This window comes from Dasypus novemcinctus, chromosome 13 (genome assembly GCF_030445035.2).
Source record: "Dasypus novemcinctus isolate mDasNov1 chromosome 13, mDasNov1.1.hap2, whole genome shotgun sequence".
Classification (NCBI taxonomy): domain Eukaryota; kingdom Metazoa; phylum Chordata; class Mammalia; order Cingulata; family Dasypodidae; genus Dasypus; species Dasypus novemcinctus.
The window spans coordinates 44,721,399-44,743,438 of NC_080685.1; the positions used below are offsets into that span (position 1 = coordinate 44,721,399).

Below are 22,040 nucleotides of genomic sequence, written 5' to 3' on the forward strand. Positions count from 1 at the left end.
ATTCTGTAGTTATTAATAACATATTAGCCAGGTCTTTTATGTCAAAGCAATTGCTTATGTTCCTGTGTATCTCTTTTATTAACTAATGATGATAGGATTAGGAGCTTTGGTTTGAATCTCCAAATAAAGTAAAATTTCAAGTTTCAGTTACCAATTCAGTCTCCCTTCAAAGGCCTTGGGGCCCTGCTTAACCTTACATATGATGATAGGGAAGATATATAGTTCCCCCTGTCGAACTCAGAGGCAGCCACTTCTCACTGGGCTTGTATTGAACCACCTCTCTCTTTAGGGTGTCCCAATCAACTGCTTCAAGTTTGGGGACTGTTTCCTCTAGTGTGATGGTGGTGGGTTATTAAGGAGTAGTTCTCCTAGCCCACAAGAGCACAGTACTAGGGCCTTGGTGTGCTGCTGGCAGCAACACTTAATGGAACCTGAGCACATTGCATGGGCATTTTACTTTTTTTTCTTTTTTTTGTAATTTTGAGACCTTGAGTTGTAGGGAAGAGCTGGCACCCAAGCTCAGCCTCTTTGTTTTACCCATAACTCTTTAGTCACCTTGTGCCAGGGATTAGACTGATAATCAACCCACAGAGTCAGGAGACAAAGAGTAACAGCAGAGACAGCAACAGCGACAGAGGGACCACGGGCCCCAATGACACCATTATCAGTGGGTGCCATGTTATACAACTTGTGGAGGGGATGCCTCTCTTGCTGTTATATATGTACATGTGTATGTATACTATATGCACACACGTCTGTATGGTCTCCAATGCACAGTCCACCAAAATAGTTCTTGGTTCCTGGTAGCCCACCAGATACTACAGACCAGGCCTCCTAATGTCTATTGTGTTTTTTCTAGAAATCTAGGAAGTAGCATTTTTTGGTTTTTTGCACTTCATTTTTTTTCCCCTCCAACTCCCCTGTCCTGCTATTTTTGCTGTGTCCATTCACTGTGTGATCTTCTGTATCTATTCCTCTCTTTTTCTTCTCATCTTTCTCCTCTAGGATTCACCTGGATTCAATCCTGGGGACCTCTGATATGGAGAGAAGTTCCCTGTCAATTGTGCCACCTCAGTTCCTGGTCTCTGCTGCGCTTCACCTTGACTCTCCCCTTTGTCTCTTTTGTTGCATCATCATTTTGCTGCATGACTCATTTGCATGGGCACTGGCTTACCATGCAGGCATGCTTTTTCTTCTTTTTACCTCGAGGCCCCAGATAGCGAACCTGGGTCATCCCATATGGTAGGCGGAGGCCTCATTCCTTGAGCCACATCTGCTTCCCTTAACATCTATTTGTTTCTTGCCCTAGCAGCCCTAGCACCCCCAGCCCCAGGGTGAGGGTTGCCCAACTTCTGCCCCTGTACTAACTGTGGAACCAATTGGACTTACAGATACTAGTCAGTTTGAATAAGTTAAAGTAAACGTGTAAAAGGAAAAGGGACTGGGGTTCCAAGGGCATTGGGGGTGGATAGCTTATCATTCGGAGCCAGCTGTGGGTTTAGGGTGAGGCATGTGGATGGTGTGGGTTGAGCTCTGGGCAGTCAAGGCCACAGGGGTAGAAAACAGTTTATTAACTACACAGAGGCCAATGTTGAGGCAAGTAGCTTAGCTGAAGTGAGATGGATGCCAAAGCAACACACAAAAAATTCGAAGTTATGACAATCTATGTCTGTAGAATGTAAATGGATTGTTGTTTGGTTTACCTGTTTCTTTAGTTATATTTTATCCACTTCATCTGTCTTATATTGAGAGTGTTGTATTAAAGTCTTCTGTTATTATTGTGTAGCTGTGTCTCATTGTTTCTCCTGTAGTTTTAAGCTGGTTGCTATATAACTTGGTACATAAATCTTAAAAAATGGCATCTTCATGTTAGAGTATGGCTTTTAACTTTAAAAAGTATCCTTTGTCACACTTAATACTTTTGGATTTGAATTCCATTTTGATGTCAGGATTGACCCCTGCTCCCATTTTGTTTCCATTTACCTGAAATACCTTTGTCTATGTCTTTTTTTTTTTTTTTTTTTAAGATTTATTTATTCATCTCCCCTTCCCTCCCCCCACCCCAGTTGTCTGTTGTCTATTTGCTGCATCTTGTTTCTTTGTCCACTTCTGTTGTTGTCAGCGGCACGGGAATCTGTGTTTCTTTTTGCTGCATCATCTTGCTGTGTCAGCTCTCCATGTGTGCGGCACCATCCCTGGGCAGGCTGTACTTTCTTTTGCGCTGGGTGGCTCTCCTTACAGGGTGCACTCCTTGTGCGTGGGGCTCCCCTACGCGGGGGACACTCCTGCATGGCATGGCACTCCTTGCGTGGCACTGCACATGGGCCAGCTCCACACGGGTCAGGGAGGCCCGGGGTTTGAACTGCAGACCTCCCATGTGGTAGACGGACGCCCTAACCACTGGGCCAAGTCCGCCGCCTGTCTATGCCTTTATTGTTAGCCTTTCTTAATCACTTTGTTTTGGGGGTTTATCTTGTAAACAGCATTTAGTTTGGGTTTGTTTTTTAAGTCAAATTGAAAATTCTTTACATTGGTTAGATAAGCCTGTCTGTTATTATGACTGATATGTTTGATTTCAAGTCTATCATAATGCTTCATAACTATGTGCATTTTGTTACATTGCTGATGATTCTTTCTCTATGAAACGTGTGTAATTATTAAAAATGTAAGGTCAGTGTCTTTGCTGTAGTGGTTACTTTGCACTTATATATTTTTAATTGCTCTTGCTTTTTTTTTAAAGATTTATTTATTTTTATTTATTTCTCCCCCCACCCAGTTGTCTGCTCTATGTGTCCATTCGCTGTGTGTTCTTCTGTGACTGCTTCTGTCCTTATCAGTGGCACTGGGAATCTGTGTTTCCTTTTGTTGTGTCATCTTGTGTCAGCTCTCTGTGTGTGCGGTGCCATTCTTGGGCAAGCTGCACTTTCGCGCTGGGCGGCTCTTCTTATGGGGCGCACTCCTTGTGCGTGGGGCTCCCCCTACACGGGCGACACCCCTGCGTGGCAGGGTACTCCTTGCATGTATCAGCACTGCACATGGGCCAGCTCCACACGGGTCAAGGAGGCCCAGTGTTTGAACCGTGGACCTCCTATGTGGTAGGCGGATGCCCTATCCATTGGGCCAAGTCCACTTCCCTGCTCTTTTTTTAAGTCCCTTTCAACAGTCTGAAAAGTTTTCATTCTTGGTCCAGTTTCTTAGTTTAAGGTGTGTTCTAGTTTGTTAAGCTGCTGAAACCAGATACCATGAAACATGTTGGCTTTAATTATGGGAATTTATTAGCTTACAAGCTTACAGTATTGAAGCTATGAAAATGTCTGAATCAAGCATCATCAAGATGATGATGCTTTCTTCCTAAAGACTGGCTGCCAGCAATCCTGGACACCTCAGGCACATAGCAAGGCACATGGTGGCATCTGTTGGTCTCTCCCTTCTCTCTAGGTCTTGTTGATTTCAGATTCTTGCTACTGTATCTTAATTCTTTTCCTTATAAAAGACACCAGTCAGAAAGAATGAGGTGGGTCACATCTTAACTTAAGATCCTACACATCAAAAGATACACTACTCACAATGGGTCCACACCCACAGGAATGGATTAACTTTTATAACATATTTTCTGGGGTACATACAGCTTCAAACCACTGCAAAGATGGGAGAGTAAGTCTGTTCCCTTCTACTTCATCATGGCCAGGAATAGGTGTCTATGATTTGTCAGTTTTCCAGTGCTATCTTTTGCCTCCCACCTATTGTGTGTACAATTATCAGTAAATTTAATCTACTTCCTCTTCTTACTCTCTTATTTAGTTGTTCATTTCTGCCTTGTTAGAAAATTTTTATCCCTTCATCTTAATTCACACTTTATTTTAGCTTATATTCTAAAAGCTCACTATTGGTTCTTTTGCTGAACTTTTCCTCAGTTATCTCTTGGTTATATGAAGTTCATTAACTAGTCCAGGGGTCAGCAAACTATGACTTAGGGGCCAAATCCATGTCACCAGCTTGTTTGTTTATTTGTTTAAGTGAAGTTTTGTTGGAAAATAGCCACACTTATTTGTTTCCATATTGTCTGTCACTGCTTTCACACTAAAATGACAAAATTGAGTGGTTCCTATAGACTGCAAAACTTAAAGTATTTACTCTCTGGACCTTTACAGAAAAAGTTTGCTGATCCCTGATCTAGTAGATTGATGAAAAAACATTCACGGGTATGATATTCCCTGCATTCTTGCATGTTTAAAATGTTATTGTGTTGATACTTGATTGGAGATAAAATCCTTGGTTTACATTTTATTTCCTTGAGTTTCTAGAAAGTGCAGCTCCACTGTTGAATTGCTTAGTGTGTTGCTTTTGAGAAGTTTAGTTAGTTAATTCTCTTAACCTTTTAAGTTATTTGCTCTCTATAGTGGCAGACCTTAAAGATTATTTTTTTCATCTCTAAAGTCTAAATCATTATACTAGGATATTCATCGAGTTTATTACAGATCAGTTTTCCCAAGTACTTGGTGAGCACTTTCAATATGTAGAATTTGGTCCTATTTCTGGAGATTTTTCTAAGTTTGTCCTGTTGTTTAATTTTTCTTCCTAAGGGAGTCCAGTGTATGTACATTTGATCTTTCTTATCTGTCTTTCATTTCTGTCACTTCCTCTGACCCTTTCTTCTTTATTTAATCTTATTTTTATTTTCATGATTATTTTCTACTTTAAATTTCTCATTAACTTTTCATTTAAATTTCTTCTTCCTTGGAAGGCTTGTATTTTAGTTCTTTTATTTTATGATATGATTTGTGTCTTCTATTTCTTTCCTGAGTTTATTCAACTTTTGTTTAAGCTCATCCTATTTTTTGTTCATTTCTCAGTTTTAAAATTTCTTATTCAGGTGTGTGTTCATAAATTCACAGTCTTGTCTGAGGAGATTTTAATTCAATATGGACTGTTACAGGGTTTTTTCCTTCACTTTTTTGGGGGGAGGGGTGTAGATTCATTATCAGCTGAAGTGTTTCAGTTCTCATCTGTTTTCTTGTACTAGCTTTCTCTGGATGAAGATGAATTTCCTTTGCATTTCTTGGACAGGGATGATGATTTGGGGAGATTTATGAGATTCTTAGTTCAAAAGTTCCTTCTACTAAAGTGGTGAAGTAACTTTAATGGATGGTTTCAGAGGAGGTTATGGATTCTTCCATTTCTTTTATTTTGTCCTGCAGGATCCTAAATTTCCTCACTCCTCCTTTTTTTCCGTTTTGGTTTTTTTCCCCATCATGTGCTTTAGTTTCCTAAAAGCTGCTAACACAATATACCAGAAAGGGGTTGGCTCTTAGAATGGGGACTTATTAAGTTGCAAGCTTATAGTTCTGAGGCCATGAAAAGTGTCCAAATCAAGGCTACATTATGCGATGCTTGCTCTCTCTGAAGACTGGCATATAGAGACATCTGCTTGTTTCTCCCTTCTCTTTTGGGTTTTGTTGTTTCAGCTTCTGGCTTCCTCTTTTCCAGGTTCCTTTGATTTCAGCTCCTTGCTAACGTGGCTTTCTGTCTGTGCTCCTCTGGCTTTCTCTCTCTCCCTGCTCTTGTGGCTTTCTATGTGTGTGTCTCTCTCTATATTCATCCCATTTATAAAGGACTCCAGTAAGAGGATTAAGACCCACTCTGGGTCACACTTTACTGAAGTAATCTAATCCAAATAGGTTCACAGCCACGGGAATGGATTGGCTCTAAGGACATGATTTTATTGGGTCCATACAGCTTCAAACTGTCACACCAAGCAGTTTCCAAATGGCTCTTCTCCCTTCTTCTTACCATCTTCTCTCCAGAAACACTACCTTCAAAACTGCCTCCTTGAGTTCCACAGGCACATTTAAGTTCCTTTTCTGTAGTCATTTCTCTGATCTCCAATACTGTTTCAATATTTACAAACCTAGAATGAACTTTGTCATTGCAGAGATGATTTTAATTAAATCTTAAGTGCTGCATTTCCTTTTTCTCTCTTCCCCACAGTTTCTCCTGACTCCACTTTCCTTATAAAGCCTATAAAGGCTTGAGGAATGTGGCAGTTTGACATTATTTTATGAATCCCAAAAAGAGAAATACTATGTTTTTAAACTAATCTAGTCCTGTGGGTGTGAGACCCTTTGATTTTATTAAAGTCAGTTGAGAGTCCTTTGATTAGATTACTTGATAAAGCCACTTTAGGGCTTTTGATTGGACTAGTCAGTGGGGCACCATTCCTGTTGAGTCTTGCTGGGTCTGTTAAAAATGGAGACAGAGACAGACACAGGAAAAGGAAGCTGCCATTTTTTTATCCAGCCATGGGAGTTAAAAACTAGATGATTGCTTAAGCACAGAGCCCCCAGCCCAAGAAGCTGGGCCCATGGAGCAGCTCAGGAGGAGATGGTGAGCCTGAAGGGGAAGGCTGAGACCTCAGCAGAGATCAGCAGTCATCTTGCTTCGCCATGTGCCAAGACAACAGAATCAATAGTAGTTGACTTTGGTGGAAAGCACCTCTTATGGTACCTCGGTTTAGACTTTCCATGGCCTTGGAACTATGAACTTTTACCTCAAATAAATCCCGTTTATAAAAGCCAACCCATTTCTGGAACTTTGCATCAGGAGCCATTTGGCAAACTGAAAGAGGGGAGGAGGTTGAGAAATCACTCCACTTGAAATGAAGATTTACATTTTTCTAATTATAGGTAATTGAGTTTTGTAGTGTTCTTTTAGTTAGGCTATCAGTATAGATTTTGGTTTGGTTTTGTTGTTAATCTGTAAAGTTTATGGATGATGTGTTAGTGGCTGCATAAATCTAAATACCCTATAACCTCAGTTACTGGCTAATGTATTTCTAAAACTTCATATTCAATGTCATGCATTGTCTATGTTTTTTATACGTTGTTAAGTCTTTTGTGCCATGAAGAGTGTTAGTAATATATCGTTTTTAGTGAAAATACCACTATTGTCTTAGATTTTCTTCCAAGCCACTGACATCCTTTCTGCAAGTTTTAATGCTGATTCCTTCTTGATGTTATCAGAAGTTATCCATATAAAGTTTTCAGAGACTTTATAAACTAATACTTCCTCAAATGATCCTTAAATGGGTTGTTGATTAAAATATTGAGGGATTACAGTAGTCTGATCATCAAGAATCATCATATTTGTACATGGTCAGACAATGACTATTTCCAAACTGTCCAGTAGCAATTGTAGAAACTTCAGTTGTAAGATACATTCCAAATTCAGTTAAAATATCGAGAAACTGTTTTAGAATTGAAAATACAGTAGCGAGTTAAATAGAGTAAGTACAGGCTATAATAAAATCAGAGTAGCTTTTTGGTGTAAGGTATACTTTAAGGTCTGTGCCATGGAATTTTGTTAAAAGTAAAATTGTTGTATAGGACTTTAGGCACTTTAATTACTACTTTGGACACAAGGATATTTTACTGACCATAATGTAGTAAGAATCCAATATATAGTATATCACAAGGGAGTTTGGGTAGTAATGGACTTGGAAAATATTGTTAGATTCACTTAATATAAGCAGATAGGACTCATTTCAAACACTATTCTTATTCTCAAAATCTATTCAAATACCTTAAAGTTGGCAATAAATTTTTCTTGTGTTGTCTCTATCGCTAGGAGAAATAGGTGGAACTTATATGGTTGAAATTGAGTACAGTTAGACAATGTAAATATTAGAATATTTAGTAAGCAAATTGTTAATAGCCATTGTGTTATTTTGGAACCTAGAATACAACTTTTATATATCCCCATTCTCTTTGATTCTTCTTTTCTAATTGTCCTTGGATTAATTTGCTGTCTATGACCTGATGTCTGAAACAAGCAACAGCCTTTATCTAATTAACAAATATTTACTGAATATCTCCTGTATGTCAGGCACTGTGCTAGGTACTGTACTGAAGGTACAATGGTGAACAGGGTCAGTGTGGTTCTGTTTGCATGAAGCTAACATGTAAGTGGAAAGAAAGGTATAACAATAAATAACAAAGTGTTCATTTTATCTTGTGATAAGTACTGAAAAGGAAATCTGGATACTCTGATAGAGAATAGGGTAGAGAAAGGTAGGCTACTTAAAATAGAATGATCAAGAAAGCCTTTTTTTTTTTTTTTTTTTTGAGCTGGTAACAAAGCTGAGATCTAAAGCAAGAGGAGAGAGATATAGCTATGCAAAAAACCCTGGACAGAGAGATCAAAGACCTTGCTGTAAAATTTCTTGCTTGCTGGAAATTGTTAGATAATCTGTATGACTTGGGGTATAGTGAGCAAAGGGGAGAGAGGCACAAAAGGAAGTTGAAGAAATGAGCAGGGTCCAGAAACAAAGGGCCTTGCTAGATATTGGAAGGAATTTTATCAAGCAGGAAAGTGATAGAATTAGATTTAGGTTTCTAAACTAGATCAGAATTTTTAGTACATTAGAATGAGGCAAGAAAGGAAGTTAGGGGTCTAATTATTACATCATTTCTGTGGTCCAGGCAAGAAATGTTTTGGACTAGGGGTAACAGTTAAGATGGAAAGGAATAAATGAATTTTGGATTGGTAAAAGTCAGTAGATCTTGCTGATGGACTGAATTCAGAAAGAGAGAGTATTAAAAAGAAACCAAAAGCAATGCCTGGGTTTCTGTTGTGTACAACTGGGTAGTAGGGGAAGAAAGAGAGGAGCAAGTTTAGAATGGTCTGAGGCACTGGTGAGGCATCAAGAGCTGGCAATAACAAGTATGCATCTGATTGTCCTGGTCCAGAGCTTGGTGGGGAAGTTTGGGCAAGGCTAACATAACTTCCTTATGTACCAGGCACTGTTCTAGGCACTGAAGATGCGGTGAAGAGAGACAAATTCTCAGCCTTGATGAATCTTACAGACTGTAGATGAGATCACTTAAGGCAGACTTAAGAAAAAGAAAAGCACCCAGCACAGAACCCTAACAAGTTCTGACATTTAGAAACTCAGGCACAGGCATACCCTTTGAGGTCCTAGTACCTCTGAGCCCACAAATTGCTCATCTTAAATGAATCTTCATAGTGATCATCAGTGTTGATGAGAGTTGAAGATATGAGAAGAAAAATTAAGTGATGGATAAAATAATTTTGCAAATTTCCCTGAGATATATTTTGGTGGAGAAGAGTTATTCATTTGTTTTCATTCCTGGCTTATCTCATTTTTGGGGTTGTGAGTTATGTTTCCTTGATCCTTCTCAAGTTGCAGGCTTTCCTTGAAGATCTGATTGACCCTTAGTTATCTGTCCATATTTTGAAATGGGCTGTAAAGTCAAGTAAGTGCCCTATTAGTTCAGTGGAGATTACCAACTGATTAGGCTTTGTGGTAGGGAAAACCAACAAAGGAGCTGACTGTTAAGCTGGAGTCAGAATCCTAAATGCTGGAATATGAACAGCTTTGCTATGAGGTACCAGCATCCACTCTTGCTGCGTAGTCCTCTAAGAGCTCACTTCTTTGCACAGGATTGGGAAAGTTGACTATTCTTTACAGAAGTAGTTCAGCCTCATCTCTTACCCCTGTCCTCTGGGTAGGGATATGTTCACAAGTTCAGAGCCTTTCAAAGTTCTGAAAGGCAGATCTTCTCCCTCTTCTGCATCCTGTTCTGTAAGTATTGAAGGCAGAGATTTCTACTCTTCAGCTTCTTCAGTTACCATTCCTCCATTTACTTCCTGTTTCCCACAGATTCATTTAAATCTTTCCTATGGAGATAATCTTCTGTTTTCTTCTTTACTGGACATCTACCATTCTTTATCATTTTGACAGAGTCTTGAGAGCAAAAGGACATAAATTTATACATTTTTCAGTTAACTACCTTGAACCAGAAGCCCCAGCAATAGCAATATTAAGAGATGCAGTTTTATATTTGACATCACTTTAGAATAATTTTTCTTAGTCCAATTTAATGAGTTTTTGATATTCGACAAAATTTTGTGCTGCCCTTGTGTATAAGGCATTAGACTAGATTTGGCAGGAAATATAAGAGTGACATGCTCATCCTTGACTTCAGAGACTCGTGTCTGGTAAGAGCAGTTTAAGTATGTGAAGATGCTACAGTCTTACAGGATAATTTCTGGTAACATAAGAGTTTCAAAGGATTGTGGTAGATGAGATGAGGGAAAAATCGTTTGTGAGGGTTAAAAGTAAATGCTTTACACAGTAAATGTTTTATATGGTTCTTATGGAAAGATGGATAGAAGAATTTCTGGGAGCAGAGGTTAGGGTTAAAGAGAAGACCTTTCTAAGAGAAGGAAATGGCTGGAACATTGTGACTCAGTGAAACAAAAGCACTGAGACTAAGAAACCAGTGAGTCAGTTTGGCTCATAAGGCAAGTGAAGGCAGGGATTACTGCTGAGAAGAAGGAAGAATATCTCTCAACCCTGATATAACTGATATAGGATGAAAAGAGATCAATGTGACCTTTTTTTTTTTTTTAATGAACCGAATTCCATACTATTTGCATTCCCTTCATCTTTTTTTTTTTTATTCATTTTTAAAAAATATTACATTCAAAAAATATGAGGTTCCCATTCACCCCCACCGCCCCCACCCGACCACTACCCCCACAGCCACACTCTCCCCCATCATTATGACACATCCATTGCATTTGGTGAGTACATCTCTGGGCATTGCTGCACCTCATGGTCAGTGGTCCACATCATAGCCCATACTCTCCCACGTTCCATCCAGTGGGCCATGGGAAGATCTACAATGTCCGGTAATTGTCCCTGCAGCACCACCCAGGACAACGCCAAGTCCTGAAAATGCCTCCACATCTCATCTCTTCCTCCCATTCCCTGCACCTAGCAGCCACCATGGCCACTTTTTCCACACCAATGCCACATTTTCTCGACTTACTGATATTCTATTCATGAACTATTGTGGTTAGTAATCAATGTGACCTTTTGAGGTAGAGGAGGAGAAGAGTGTAAAGACCTTTATGCTATATATCTTCTGAACTGGTGGGATATAGTGTTGGAGCTTTGGGAGTAGGCTGTGAACTTACCAGAAGGCATACCTGTGACTTGGTATTAGAACTTTGGAGTGGATTTTCATAACATAAATTTGTGATGAGTTAAAGTTGGAGCTAGATTGAGACTGCAAGTGAACATTAATAACTAACAAAGTGTACAAAACAGTTTTGGTTTTTGACAGATTTGTAGAATGAGCAAAACCTTCCTTTACTAGAAAATACACTTATATTTTTAGGAGGATTGGTAGGATACTCTTGGGGAAGAAAATGAATGAGTATGAACAGATTACAATGTCATTTTTTAATAACTGTAGATTCTGAGGCATAATTCTCTGGGATCAGGTGTGTGTGTTTAAACACATGTGACTTGTTTTAATCCTGGACATGTTGTTAGTTTTTCAATTGCTTTCCATTTCAAATCTGATCTTCAGTGAAAAAATGTATATTTGCGATGAGGTAGTCTTGGAGTTGAAGGACTAGACAAGGAGCAAACCCAACTATAAACTAAAAGTTTCTTGACTCTCGAGTTTTCTGAAGACTTAGATTTAGTTTTAACTTCAGGCTTCATTGTAAGTTAGAATTTTATGAAAATCTATATTGTGTCACATTTCTTTGGAAAGCAATGTGAAATTCTTAATCTTGTTTTTAATCGTCCATTTAGTGACTAAATGCAAATTGTTTTTTACACTTTTTAAAAAGCATGTTTGTAATTTTCATGAAGATTCTTGCTAAATTCAGGCAAGCTTAATATTAGACAAATAGTGCTGTTCCGAGTCCAAATAGATTAAGTATATACTACTCAGTGACGAGATATTCCCAAGTTTATAGTGGCTTATCATGAATATGTCTTGTTTCAGTGTAAGTGACATTGTATTGAGTTATACAATTTATGTTCTTCAGGCCTCTATTCAAACTTCACCTTCTTAATGATACCTTTCCTGGCCACCTTACATAAAATGCCACTGTCCTCCAGTATTTCATATCTTTTTACTTTCTCTTTTGAACTTAACTAATACTGTGTATCATATACTTACATACCTTCTTTGGTCTGTCTTCCTCACTAGAATATAACTTTTGTGTGGACAAGAATTTTTGTCTTTCATTCAGTACTGTATCCCTAGTGCCTAGAACAATGCATGGCAAATAGTGTGAACTCAGTAAATGTTTGTTGAATGAGTGATAGTTAATAATGTGCACCTAGAAGACTCATTTTTCTTCAGGGTAAAATGTAACTGTTAAAGTTATGTGTAGATCACATAGCATCCTAAATTTGCATCAGAGGACCTGACAAGGAAACTTTGTTCCAAAAAAATCTTTTTTTTGTGTGTTAAATTTGAAACCTTAATCTTTAAGTAATAGTGTTAATTTTTCTTAAATGATTTCACTAGTTAAATCTAATATCTGGCATATTAAAAAAAACAACAACCCTTAAGTAGTGCTGCTTCAGTTAGATCAGTGTATTGAAGGCTTTTTTTTTTGGTACAGATGCAAGTGGCATGAAGAAAATGATACTCTCTTCTGTGCTTTAGCTGTTTGTAAGAAGATTGCGTAAGTAGGGGAAAAGAGCTTCTTTATAATGCTGTTACTATATTGAATTCTGTGCCATTTTGCTTGCTGTTGCTTTGGAAGTTGGGGTGAATCCCTGTTCACCTTTGTTTTCATAATTCTCTTTTAAAACAAAGGTTAGTTTTTATCATGTTACTTTTTATCCTTATGCTCAATGACAAGTGTCACTACTTGTCTGGTACAGATACTTCCTGAGCAATTTGGATAAACCCTCAGAAGTATTTACTGAAAACTTTCCTTCTAGGACTCCTGTAAGAGTGAAATTCCCTATCATTAAGGACTGCACTTCCTTATAAGGGTGCTCAAAAATACAGACCCTTTTCTTATTTTGCAGTGAAAGCCCCTGGAGCCCCATACATCCCTGGGGGCTCTGGTACTTCCTTTCCATGGCAGATGATTGTTGGGTCTGAGGACAGATAAGTGCTTATGACTGTAGTCTTATTTCTGTGCTGCCCTTTCCCTGTGTTAAGCATTTGAGAGTCCTGATGATCTTTACCCTCATTCCCATACTTTTATAATAAACCTGAAATTTTATCTGATAGAGTATTGCTTACCAGTTCGACCTGAGTTATGGTGTGTATTGCTTCCTATTCCTCTTCTCCAATTCTCTAAATTTATTTTTTTCTTCAGTTTAAATCAGTATCTCCCAGATACTTTGTTAAACAAAAATTTTAAAGGTGTGAATGCTGTTAGAATGAGTTAGGTGGGATTCTGATAGTGAGCTTTCCTTATTTCCTTTTAAAGGTATTGCATTAGTAATTCTCTAGCCACTCTGTTTGGAATCCAGCTCACAGAGGCACATATCCCACTCCAAGATTATGAGGCCAGCAGTAGTGTGACACCCAAAATGGTTGTATTGGATGCAGGACGTTACCAGGTAAGGAGCTGACTTTAGGAAATTTTAGTGATTTCAAAATGTCATACTCAATGTGGGCCTGGACAGTAGCAGCTAAAGGTCAAAGCTTTGTTTAGTTCTCTCTTAAACTTTTGAAGAAATCTTTCATGGACCATAAAACGGTTCTTAGTTCTGTTGGATCTTGCATAAAATTGTTTTTCATTCCTGGTATATTTTCTTCTACATTTAACAAAGTTTTAAGGAAATTTAAATAAGCAATTAGTCATTATGCAAAACACATTCAAACATTTATTATAAAAATTAAACATCTGAATATATTTAAAATTTAACTCAAAGTATAAAACCTGATTCAGAATTTGATTAATAGCTACCTAATTTCTCTCCTCTTTCTTACCTCTTTGCTTATTGGTTGGCTTCTCTACATTAAGGGCATTGCAGTTGAGAGTGTGGGCTCTGGAGTCTGATTTCAGACACTACCACATGCAGCCAGAGTGACTTTATATAAATTACTTGAAATTTCTATACTGATTACTTATTTATAAAATAATAAAATAAAAGAATAATATGGTCTACTAATTGTTAGGATTAAATGCAGCAATACACAAAATGCCAAGTACTCTGCACTGGAACATAGTAGATACTAAAATGTTGTTATTTTAAAATAGTTAATAAAATGGTTACTGAAAAAAAACCCAAAAATGTCATGAACCACTGATACAAACAACTACTTAGATGAATCTCAAAGATATTAATTATGCTGAGTGAAAGAAAACCAGTCTCAAAAGATTATATACTGTATGGTTCCATTTATATGACATTCTTGAAAACATAAAACTGTAGGGATGTGGTCAGTGATTATCTGGGTTTAGGGAAGAATGTGAGTGGTAGCATGAGGGAGGTTTTTGTGGTGACAGAACAGTTGTGGTGTTTGTTACACAGATCTATACATGTGTTAAAATTTATGGAAGTGTATACCAAAAAAGGTCAATTTTATTGTATGATAATTTTTTTTTTAAGGAAGGCCTCTAGAGCTCTCCATATAGACTCACTCTGGGAAAAACCTCTCTCTCCCCTTCTTCTTGGCCCTTTGCCCAGTAAGTAGTTCTCAACTAAGGCCAGTTTTGTCCCCAGGGAACATCTGGCAATGTCTGGAGACATTTTTGGATGTCTCAACTGAGGAGGGGTTGCGACTGGCATCTAGTGGATGGAAGCCGGGGACGCTGTGCTAAACATTCACAGAACAGCCTCCACAACAAAATGTCAGTAGTACCTCGGTTGAGAAACCCTGCCTTAGCCCCATAATCACCATATTTCCCTTTTAGTTGTTTACATCAGTCAGACTGGGAATCCCAGGATTCCTCGATCCTCTCATAATATCCAAGATTTATCTTATATAACTGATCCTGCTTCCTAATCCTTCCCAACTCCATGAAAAACATTGCAGTGAGGCTGCTCGATCTCATGTATCAGTAGAATCTCAGATATCCTCAACCTTTTTTGGAAAGGTCTGTCTATTTCTTGGTTCTAACATTTGACTGTCCTCCAAGGATGTTGCTTCCCTGTTAGTCCTTTCAAATGGTCATAACTTTTTCTCCCTGATTTGTCATGGACCTAGATTCGAGATAGTAGTCTTTAATGTGATGACTTGCTGACTTCTTCGTACCTTCTCTCTAAAATTCCTAGGCTTTGAGTTTTATGTCATACAGGCTGGGTTACCTTATTATGCCTTTTTGGAGTCAGTAGACCCTGAAGTTGTTCCTCATTATTTGAGTTCCTGGCTGAGTGTTGCTCTAACAGTGTTCTTTTCAGAATTCTTGATTTCAGCTTCCTCATAAATTATCCTTTATATCAGGTACTCATTCCCATGATCATATCCTAGACCCCAGTGGCACCTCTTCCATAATATTGATTTCAGGCATCCTACTTTCTAACTGCCATTCTCTTCTTCTAATATGCTAGTGTCAACAATTTTTTGACCCCTACTGGGACCTGTAATTCATTAATGCCTCTCTTGTTTTTACCCTCCCTTACAGAGCCACTGCATTGCACAACTTCAGGCACAACTTTCATACATGTACAATGCTACAGTCTCATGTTCCCTTTTAGATCTCCTTACCCCACACCTTGCTGCCTTCCTTCCCAATTTAGATTCTTTACTCTGTCATTTCTACTCCTCTTGCATTCACCCTCAACTCCATTGCACTTCTTTTTCATTATCATACTTAGCTAACTAACACCAGCCCTGGTTAAACCTAACTCTCCATCTGCTCTATTCCTATACCTGAGAGGCTAAATGAGGCTGTAATAAACTACCTTTCTAACTGGTCTTACTTAATCTTCATCACTACCAACTTCATGTGGGTTCTTAGTGTTGCCTGGCAGTTATCCATTTCTCTATCCTGATTAATCTCCAACTCTGCTAGACAGCTGTTTCATACCTTCCTTCTTCCTTCACCTTCTATCACATCTTTCTTCACCTTTTTTTCTAGCTGATGACCTTGCCGCTTCTCTGCAAAAAAAGCAATCCGGAGCGATTTTCCACATGTTCCTACAGCCACATCTACCTGAATCTGTAACTGTATATGCTTTTATTCTTGTCTTAATGAATGAATTGTCTGTGTTTATATCTAATTCAACCTATCTATATTATAGTCTGTGCTCTAACCTACTCAAGGATATAGTTCCAATAATTTTCTCCTCCTTCCTACATCATCAGGGTTTCTTTTTTTTTCTGAATCATTAGCAAGCATTCTATAGTTGTATCTTTTAAAAAAATGTACAAAAACCCTCTGTTAACCTGGTAATTGCCCCCAAACATGATTCTGTTTCTCTGTTTTCCTTTACAGCAGTACACTTCAAAAGCATACTTACTGTTCTTTTTGAACCTACTCTCAACACAGGTTTTTGCCCTTACCACACCATTGAAATAGCTAGTGTCAAAGTAACCAGTGACCTCTGTGTTGTTAAATCTAATGGTTAATTCTAAGGCCTCTTGTACTTGACATAACAGCAGCCTTGACCTGGTAATAATACTTTTCTCCTTGAAACATTTTCTTTATTTGGCTTCTAGGATAACATATCCTTCTACCTCATGGCCATAACTTCCTAGTTTTCTTTGTTGCTGCCTTCTCAGCTCTCCAGCCTTGAAATGTTGGAATGTCCAGAGTGCTAGGACATGTCTCTTCTCTAGTCATGTCTACTCCCTAGTGATCTCATCTGCCTTATAGCTCTATAAACCAAATAATTCTGATGGCTCCTAAACTTATACCATTAAGTCATACCTTCCCCATTAACATAAAACTTGTATATCCAACCCACTTGACACCTTCATTTGGATATCTAATAGGTAGTCTAAAATGATCATTTCCAAAGCTAAACCCCTAATAATCCCTCAGAACTCTTCGCTTCCCTTGGTTTTCCCCAGTTCATTAAAAGCAGTACCATCTTTCAGTTCTTTAGACCAAAAACCATGGAATCATCCTTTTTCTCACATTCTGTCTTCAAAATATATATACAGAATTCAAGAATCCTTCACCTCCATCTCCACTGCTATCACCCTGGATCAGGCTACCACGATTATTGTTATAACCTCTAAGGTAGTCTCCTTGTATTCCCCCTGCCTCCTTGCAGGACTGTTTTCAGCGTATCACCAGCTATAAATATTGTTAAAACCTAAATCAAATAAAGTGACTCCACTGTTCAAACTTGTAAATGCTTAACATCTCACTCCAAGTAAAAGTGAATTCCTTACAGTGGCCTACAAGACTGTATATGGTTTGTTCTCTCAGTGTCTCTCTGACCTGATCTACTATCACTCTGCTTCCTGCCTACTACATTAAGCTTATCTTAATGGGTTTATTCTGTTGGTCGGTTTCTCTCTCTTGTCTAGGGTTTTTTTTTGGCTTTGTGCTAAAGGTCTTCTTTGAAATTTGGTTTCTCTTATTCTCAGTCTTTCAAGTTGCCCATGTTTAATTAACAGCAGCTTCTGGAGGAGGAGTACAATCTGCCATTCCCTATTATGTCATTTTTTATCTCAAGCCTGTGTTACCTACTACCAATTAAATGAAATCATATGAAAACTACCTGCCTCTGAATGCATTTGATGGTATAAATTAAACAAACAAAAAAAAGTTTTGGAGAGGATGTAGAAAAATGTGCAGCCACAGTGAAGGACAGTTTGGCAGTTCCATGGAAGCTAAGTATAGAATTGCATATGGTCTGCAATCCCACTACTAGATATACCCAGAAGAATTGAAAGCAGAGACATGAACAGGTACATGCACACCAATGTTCATAGTAGGGTTACTCAGTTGCCAAAAGGTGGAAGCAAGCTAGGTGTCCATCAACTGAATGGATAAACAAAATGTGGAATGTACATACAATGGAATATTACTCAACTATAAAAATGAAGTATTTACATTGTGTGACAACTTGGATGACCTTATGTTGAGTGAAATAAGCTAGACACAGAGCAAATACTTTATGACCTCACTGATATTAGCTACGGATGGTCAGCAGACTTTGAAGGTAGAGTCTGGAAGGTAGGTTACCAGGAGATAGAAGGGAGTAGCGATTGGTGAGCCAATGCTTAATCTATGCAAAATTTATAAGTAGGTTGATTGTAGTGGTTTGGAAATGGACAGAGGTGATGGTGGTGTAGCATTATGAATATAATTAACAGTGCTGAAGTGTGAGTGTGAATGTGGTTGAAAGGGGAGGTTTTGGGCCATCCCTGATACTTGAAGGAAATCTAGAGGATAAATTGGATGTGGCAGTTGAGGTTATTTTATGAATCTCAAAAAGAGAAAGACTATGTTTGTAAACTAATCTATTCCTCTGGGTGTGATATCCTTTGATTGCAGTGAATTCAGGTCAGGGCCTGTTGATTAGATTATACTTGATGAGATTGCCTTAGGGCTTTTGTCAGTGAGGTGTGACTCAGGTTGAGTCTTTGCTCCTTTCTGGGTCTGGTATAATTGGATGGTCATTCAGAAGGAGGAAAAAGGAAGACAGCCTATTTGATTCTGCAATGTGAGAGAGAGAATTGCTTAATTGCTTTTTTTTTTTTTAAGATTTATTTATTTATTTCTCACCTTCCCCTCCCTCCCCCGCCATTATCTGTTCTCTGTGTCTATTTTGCTGTGTCTTCTTTGTCCACTTCTGATGTTGTGAGCAGCACAGGAATCTGTGTTTCTTTTTGTTGTGTCATCTTGTTGTGTCAACTCTCTTTGTGTGCAGCACCATTCCTGGGCAGGCTGCACTTTCTTTCGTGCTGGGTGGCTCTCCTTACAGGGCGCACTCCTTGTGCGTGGGGCTCCCCTACGCAGGGGGCATCCCTGCATGGCAGGGCACTCCTTGCACACATCAGCACTGCACATTGGCCAGCTCCATACGGGTCAAGGAGGCCTGGGGTTTGAACCATGGACCTCCCAAGTGGTAGGCAGACACCCTAACCACTGGGCCAAGTCTGCCACCCGAGAATTGCTTAAATACAAAGCCCCCAAGAGGCAGGGCCCAGGAGCACCTCAAGAGGAGACCAGCCCTGCTCTATGCCTGACAGCTTACAGGTGAACTTGGGAAGAGAGCAGAACAGCTGAGACTGATACAGGAGGCCCAGAAAGAGACAAGTTCTATGCCTGGTTCCTCAGAGCTGAGCTCTAAGAGACAGTAGATTCTGGAGGGGAAGTCAGACCATGTCACACTGTGTGGCAACAACACCAGGATTAACAGTAGCTGACTTTGGTGAGAAAAGCACCTTTTATGGTACCTTGAGTTGGACTTTTCACAGCCTTGGAACTATGAGCTTTTACCCCAAATAAATACCCTTTGTAAAAGCCAACACTTTCCTGGTATTTTGTATTGACAGCCCTTTGACAAACTAATACACTGAGCTACTGTATAACTCAGTGAATTCTGGGGTGGCTGAGGATTATCGTTAAAAATACAAATAGAATGTTTTTTCAGGATCTTAAACACTCTGTACATTCCTGGTATAGGATGTTGATAGTGAGGTAATATATGAGAGGAAATGCACCTAAAGCATACTTCAATGGGATATGAATGTATTCATGTTGTCATAATGCTTTGTCAGTAGGTAGAGGCCCACACAGTAGCAACAAAATATTAAACATCCATCCTGGGGAAGTCCTGCTGCTTTCTTAAATAAAATGGCAAAAATCTCTGAAACATGTAAGCTATGCCTAACGAAATAGGACAATATGTTAAGCTCTTGATCTTAATGCTTGTACTTATGAACCTTATTCCTGTAAAAATGAAACTTAGCCTTATTATAATTAATGCCTAAGAGTTACCTCCTGAAAAACCTCGTTTTACCCAAACATGGCCTTTCTCTAAGCCAAACTCAGTAAATGAACTCAACTACCTTCCCCCTGACATGGGGCATGACTCCTGGGGATGAGCCTCCCTGGCACCAAGGATTACCAAGTGCTAACCAGAAAAGCATTTTGAAAAGACCTTGACCAAATGGGGGCAACATTAAAAAGTTTTTATAGTAAAAGATTTCAAGGTAAGTTGGAAGGACATTCTGGAGATTAACGCTTATGCAGGTCTCAGATTTCAGTAACTGCCACAGTAAACAAAGCCTCAAACAAGAGGGCTCTATGGACATCTGGACACCAGAGGCAAGGCACACAGCCTCATAAAATCAACACCCCCTTGGCGGGCCTTATTTGGGAATATATGATAATCTATTTTCCCAATATAACAGTTGTACTCATTTATAATTCTGCTATTCATGATTCTTCTCCTTTTATTTGAACCTATATTCTCTAAGAGCCTTAAATCTTTGGATTGTTCATATGTTGGTTGAACCCTGAATCCCAGCAGAGTTTTGGCCAATGCCTAATCTCCAGTTCTTTTGGCTTGCCCTGGACAACTGACAAAACAGTGATGGACAAACTGCATCCCAAAAAAAGAGTAGCTACATCTGCAAGCAAAATAATTCCATTTACCCCATAAAATCTAAGTCCCCTCTCAGCATGAAGCAGCCAGAGCGGACATCATCCCAAATCCCTCAAGATTGAGGAATGAAATAAACGTAAGGGAGGAGTCTAACCATGGACCAAACTAGATTTGTTATTGTAGTTGTTTTTTTGTAAGTGGAAGAAAGTGTAACATAAAAAGATAGTAGTTGCCAGTGGTTCAGAACGGACGGGGAGGGATTACTAGATGGGACATGACATTTTTAGGGCAGTGAAATTGTTTGGTATGGTACTGTAGTGATGGACACATAACAGTATATGCTTGTCAAAGCCTATAAAATTGTACAGCATGAAGTGCGATAATGTAACCTCTAGACTTTGGTTAGCAGCAGTGCTTCAAAATTTGTCCATCAGTTTTAACAAATGTACCACACTAATGTAAGATCTTAACAGGAAACTATGTGTCTGGACGTGTGTGTGTGGGGTTGCATTATATGAGAATGCCCTATACTTTCAGTGTAATTTTTATGTAAATCTAAAACAAAACAGGCTTTGAAGCCTGATTGCATGTGTCTATATATGTTCATATACTGGCTTTGCATGCACTTGTTGTGGACCTTGGGAAACTGCTTAATTTCTGTTCCTTAGAAGAAATAATAGTACCTCCTTATGGATTATGAAGATTAAAAGTTAAATGTTATGACATGGACTGGAAGTTTAATATCTTTAAGATATCAGCTCTGTCCAGACTGATCTACAGCTTCAACACAATCCCAATAAAATTCCTAACAGCCTTTTTTGTTTTTGCAGAAACACAAAAGCCAATCATCAGAGTTAGAGGCCCCAAATAGTCAAAAGTGCTTTTAAAAAGAACAAAGTTGGAAGGCTCACTTTCTGATTTTAAAGCATTTTACTTAGATACAGTGGTAAAAACAGCATGGTACTGACATAAAGATAGATCAACCAGTGGAACCAAGTCGAGAACTCAGAAATAGAACTTCTCATCTATAGTCAAATAATTTTTGACAAGGCTTTCAAATCCACCCAGCTGGGCCAGAGCAGTCTAGTCAACAAATGGTGCTGGGAGAACTGGAAATCCATATCCAAAAGAAAGAGGACCACTATTTCACACCTTATACAAAAATTAACTCAAAATGGCTCAAGGACCTAAATATAAAAGCTACAATTATAAAACTAGAAGAAAATGTAGGGAAGCAGATGTGGCTCAAGTGACTGGGTTCCCATCTACTATATAGGAGGTCTGGGATTCAATTCCCAGGGCCTGCTGGCTAAGGCAGAATGGCCCATGCAGGAGCGCTGGCCCACATGGAGAGCTGATGCAACAAGATGACACAGCAAAGAGAGACACAGAGGACAGACAATGGGATACACAGCAGACCAGGGAGCTGGGGTGGTGAAAGAGATTGAGTACCTTTCTCCTACTTTGGAGGGTCCCAGGATTGGTTCCTGGTGCTGCCTAAAGAGAAGACAAGCAACACAGCATGCAGTGAATGGACACAGAAAGCAGACAGTGAGCGCAAAAATGAGGAAAATAGATAAATCTCTAAAAGAAAAAAAAATGTAGGAAAACATCTTCAAGATCTTGTGGTATGGTAGTTTCTTAAACCTTACACCCAAAGCATGAGCAACAAAAGAAAAACAGAAATGGGACTGCCTCAAAATTAAACACTGTTCTTCAAAAGACTTGG

The 22,040-nt window shown here is 38.9% G+C and overlaps 1 protein-coding gene across 2 annotated transcripts in view; it reads left to right on the forward strand.

Moving 5' to 3' along the window:
- Positions 1-22,040, forward strand: part of MAEL (maelstrom spermatogenic transposon silencer) — a 77,271-nt gene that overhangs the window by 51,921 nt on the left and 3,310 nt on the right. For both annotated transcript variants that reach the window (XM_071207314.1, XM_004464722.4), the window contains 2 exons: positions 12,454-12,516; positions 13,279-13,411. In XM_071207314.1, the coding sequence (XP_071063415.1) occupies positions 12,454-12,516; positions 13,279-13,411 (196 nt within the window). The remainder of the gene's footprint in view (positions 1-12,453; positions 12,517-13,278; positions 13,412-22,040) is intronic.